The sequence below is a fragment of the Populus nigra genome, chromosome 5, assembly GCF_951802175.1.
Source record: "Populus nigra chromosome 5, ddPopNigr1.1, whole genome shotgun sequence".
NCBI classification, from domain to species: domain Eukaryota; kingdom Viridiplantae; phylum Streptophyta; class Magnoliopsida; order Malpighiales; family Salicaceae; genus Populus; species Populus nigra.
This window is the reverse complement of record NC_084856.1, coordinates 12,623,032-12,627,646: the sequence shown is the minus strand read 5'-3', so window position 1 is coordinate 12,627,646 and position 4,615 is coordinate 12,623,032. Positions and strand designations below refer to the sequence as shown.

At 37.2% G+C, this 4,615-nt stretch overlaps 1 protein-coding gene across 1 annotated transcript; it reads right to left on the bottom strand.

Annotated features, from left to right (window-relative positions):
* Window positions 1-782: 782 nt before the first annotated feature.
* LOC133694036 (probable inactive receptor kinase At5g67200) lies at window positions 783-4,350 on the bottom strand. Its single transcript, XM_062115455.1, has 2 exons — window positions 2,714-4,350; window positions 783-1,533 (listed from the first exon to the last, which is right to left on the bottom strand). Exons 1-2 carry the CDS (start codon window positions 4,149-4,151, stop codon window positions 974-976), a joined length of 1,998 nt encoding a protein of 665 aa, XP_061971439.1. The 5' UTR covers window positions 4,152-4,350; the 3' UTR covers window positions 783-973.
* Window positions 4,351-4,615: the final 265 nt, after the last annotated feature.

The following is a 4,615-nucleotide window of genomic DNA, read 5'->3' as shown; positions in this document are numbered from 1 at the left end:
TTAACCAAACATATATTTTTCCAAACCACCCTTAACTAAAAGTACTTTTTATAAAATAAATTTTTTCAAATCACAACCACAACAGCTATTGCAATACCAAACACACCCTAACAATCTCTCGCTTCTTAATATGGATTTAGAAGTTTTATAAGTGGTGGTTCATGTTAATTACCGTTGGAGGTTAGACAATTAAACGATTTATGATTTATAACAACCTAATCTTTAAAGAATTATTCAAAATAAAAAAAAAAATCAAATCTATCTAATAAGATACTAAAAACTTCCAAATAATTTTATAAATCATAACTTTAACTAAAAGTACTTTTTATAAAACAACTTTTTTCAAATCACAACCACAACAGCTATTGCAATACCAAACACACCCTAACAATCTCTCGCTTCTTAATATGGATTTAGAAGTTTTATAAGTGGTGGTTCATGTTGATTACCGTTGGAGGTTAGACAATTAAACGATTTATGATTTATAACAACCTAATCTTTAAAGAGTTATTCAAAATAAAAAAAATCAAATCTATCTAATAAAATCCTAAAAACTTCCAAATAATTTTATCATTGTATGTATGATATTTAGAAAATCCAATAATCACATATTACAATGGTTAGCAACAAGGTGCTTTTGATTTGCTACTTATTATAATGTTCGAATATTTAATTTTTATTTATAATTTCACAGCTGTTTGCAAAATCCTTGTTGTTTGCGGAAATTCTTATTTCATAAATTCTAAATTAATAACTAAAAATAAATACAAAGTATAACAATATAAAAAAAATCACAATAATATAGATAAATAACAACTATTTTGTAAACATTTTATGTTGTTTCTTATAGCTTGCATCGTCATTCTCTTCCATAATCCTTCAAGTGGGTACACATCTTCCAAAAGGACAGTTCTGATCCCTTAGCTTATTGTTTCTTTCTTTGCTTTCACTAGTGTGAAAGCAGACGAAGGAACTACGAATTTCCGACAGCTGCCTTATCTTCCACCATCACACAGTCCTTTATCTCTTGTATCATCTTTAACACTTGCCACGCTGCCGGTCTCTGTTCTGGTGAGGTCAGGCGACAAATGCAAGCAAGTTCAGTAATCATTCCAAGGTGGTTGTCATCCCCGCCACCATCATCTCTCACTGCTCTGACCCAGTCCAACATATCAGCGGGCACAAGGTATGGATGCTGTGATGGATGTTTACCTGTCAAAAGCTCCAGTAATAGGACACCAAATGCATAGACATCAGACTTGGCAGTGGCTTGATGGCTTGACTTGCGAGTCTCAGGTGCTTTACATGCTGCAGAATCAGCATCTTCACTAGAAGAAGTGTCTGCTAGCAAGGCAAGGCTGTAATCTGTGATGCAGGCCTCAAAATCAGTTCCAAGGAGGACATTGGCGGATTTCAGGTTGCCATGGACAAGATTCGACATTTGGTGGATGAAGGCAAGACCCTCTGCCACATCTTCTGCTATCTTTAAGCATGATGTCCAATGAAGTGGCTTCGCCCTCGTTGATCTTGAACCTGCACACATTATTTCCAGTTATAAACTATATATGAATAAATTCTTCCACAGCAGTAACAAGGATTGAAAGGGATTATATCATTTGTTCACGTAGAAAAAAGCACATCGGTGATGGAAGACATGCACCATCAATTCTTCCCATTATTAGGATAGTAAACCTTAAGATCAGTCAGCAAATCAATGAATCAATTTCATGACCAGCAAGCACGAAGACTGGCCATCAAGGTCTCAAAAGATGACAGTCGAGTGTCTTCCTAACTAATTTTCTTGATAAATTTACGATGGAGCTAGCACATTAACAGTGAGAAAAAAGACAAATTTAAATTCAAAACACTTAACATCATGCAATGTACTATCCAGTGATTGATGTTAACTCAGCCAAAGGACATGTTACGTTGTAGAGCGACCCATGCTACTACAAGGACAAAATTTTCAATTCACTTTGACTTACAGCTCACGCCATGATTAAAGTCACTACATTTCTTTCTAAATAATTTTGAAAACGCACCGTGATCGTCGGCAGTGGAACATTAACATTAGAATCCAAATTCTAAAAAAGCTGCAACAGTTTAATTTCGGTTTGGAATGATACGAGAAGGGAGTTATAAAATGTTTTTTATTGAAAATATATTAAAATAATATTATATTATTTTTTAAAATTTATTTTAATATTAGTACATTAAAAACATGGACTAACACCGTTATTTGTGAGCCATCCAATGCAGTGACATAACATGAACATAACACTTTACAAACGCGATTCTCTGGGGGGTTGAACTGGATTATTTATGTCTCCTATCTATTTCTAAATATGATGCTTATAATATGAAACGAACTCTCGGTTGAAGTTTCCTTTTCATGTATTAATTGAATTTAACTGACATGCCAGAAACCAAATCTTCGCATCATATGTGAGAACTCCAGAAAGAAATTTCTCATGAAAGTATCAGATTGGTTAAAGATGGCTTGCTTAAGACCTGACTTGAGAAAGATTTAGCCTCGATGCTAAAACCTATCTCGAAAATACGTAAACTTTAAGAGAGAAAAAAACGTTGTGGGGATATGGTCCTAACTTAAAAGTAATGAACTCAGAAACAGAAACAAGAGAAATGCAGAATCAGCCAAGCCCAGATAAAATTCAAGAAAGTAGGGGAAAGAAAAGAAAGAAAAAGGCAGTACCATGAATGAGATTGAAGAGACTGCCATTGGGTTGATAATCATAGAGAACAAGCCTCTCTCCTTTAGCTTGATAATAAGCAGCGATTGGCACCAAATTTGGGTGTCTAAGCTCACCTACAACATCCATATGCCTCTCAAACACATCACTACTAGTTATTGCAGTCTTACCAGCATCAAGCCGTTTCACTGTGACAATCAATTGATTATCAAGAACAGCTTTATATGTCGTTCCAATCGTACCCCTCCCTAGCAACTCAGCGGATGCCCTCATTAGCTGCTCTAATGTATAAACCTGTGCTTTCCCTCCACAAAACACTAAACTCCCACTCCTCTCTGCTCTCCTAACTTGCTGGACCAGCCCTTCTTTTGCTTCCGTATTCATAGTCTCATGACCCTTCTCTCCAACTTCACTTTGCATTGCAGGTTTCGAATGAATCCTCACCGGAGAACTCGTCCCGGTCATTGCTTGTTCTTTCTCTTCAACTCGTCTTTCTTTCTTCTGTTTCTTGACCAGAACAAAACCAATGCACAGCAAAGAAAGTACTAAAAGCGAAACCCCAATAGTAAATCCTAAAACAACACTACTTCTATTATGTTTTGGCTTCGAAGGCGGAGTTATAGATACTACAACCCCACCTTGAGCTTGAGCGCTTTGTCCGAACGGTACTCCTGCTGGCGTAATAGCATTTGGAGAAGCTGATGAGTCAAGGAACGGAGACCGTGGCTTACATGACTTGTTAATAATCTCTCCGCAAAGATCAGGATTTAAGGAGAAAGAAGAAGTGTCGAAACGTGCCAATGTAGGGGTCACAGGGATCGGGCCGGTAAGGTTATTACCAGAAACATTAAAGAAAAAAAGAAGTCCAAGGTCTAACGAAGGGACAGTCCCGTTGAACTGATTAAACTCGAGTTTAAGCGAGTTTAATCGGTCTAAAGAAGATAAGTTCACAGGAATTGGTCCGTTGAGATTGTTGTAAGAAAGGTCAAGAATTGTTAATCTATGGAGTAATAGAATGGAAGGAGGGAAATAACCAGAGAACGAGTTATGGTTTAAAATGAGAGATTTTAAGTTAAAAAGTGGGGACAAATCGGGTATTGGACCTGATAGAGTGTTGTTTTGAAGAGAAAGCACACGAAGTTGGTCGAGCCGGGAAAGAGAGAAGGGAGGGAAAGTGCCACGCAGACCCGAGGATTGAAGGGCAACACGGACAACACGGCCTTGAGCACATTTGATGCCTTGCCATTGACAGTAGTCAAAACGTTCGTTAAGTGTGTAGAAGAGTTTGTTATCTAAGTCAGCTTTGGATTTGAAAGAGAGAATGGAAACTACGTCTGGTGGGAGAAGGTCTGTTGTTTGCTCAAGTTGGCTGGTGGTGAGGGTGGTGAAAGAGAGGAGGAGGAGGAGGAGGAGGAGGAGGATTGGGTTGGTTAGTGGCATTGTGAAGTGGAAAGTGGAGAATGTTGTGAGTTGTGTTTGGTGTTTGTGTTTCTTTCATTTGGGGATGGTCGGTGGTGGTGGTGGTGGGTCTGGGTGTGTTGCTGGGCAGCTGGCATGGCTGGGTGTTTCGTGAGTGGGGATTCAGGAAGTCACGTGGAAGGAAGGAATGGAGAAATTTAGAGCGTTGGAGAAGTCATTCTGTTATCATTTGTTTGAAAACAAAAGTAAGCTTGGCAATTCATGACAATGTATGCTGTTACAAGGCAAATATTGAATAAAAACTAATTATAATTACAAATATATTAGTAAAAATTCTATTAGTAAATGAATTTTATTCAAAAATAAAAAAAACAAGAAAATAAAATCAAATTAAGAGTATTTTAAAAAAGATCAAGCATATACATTGGTTGAAAAGACAGACAACACAAAGATTTTAAATGATAGGCTTAGGCAAGTATGCGTTT

Coding starts and splice junctions, on each gene's coding strand:
- LOC133694036 (XM_062115455.1), bottom strand. CDS start 4,151: ATGCCACTAACCAACCCAATCCTCCTCCTCCTCCTCCTCCTCCTCCTC. Junction 1,534..2,713: donor TCTCTTCAATCTCATTCATG/GTACTGCCTTTT, acceptor TAATGTGTGCAG/GTTCAAGATCAACGAGGGCG.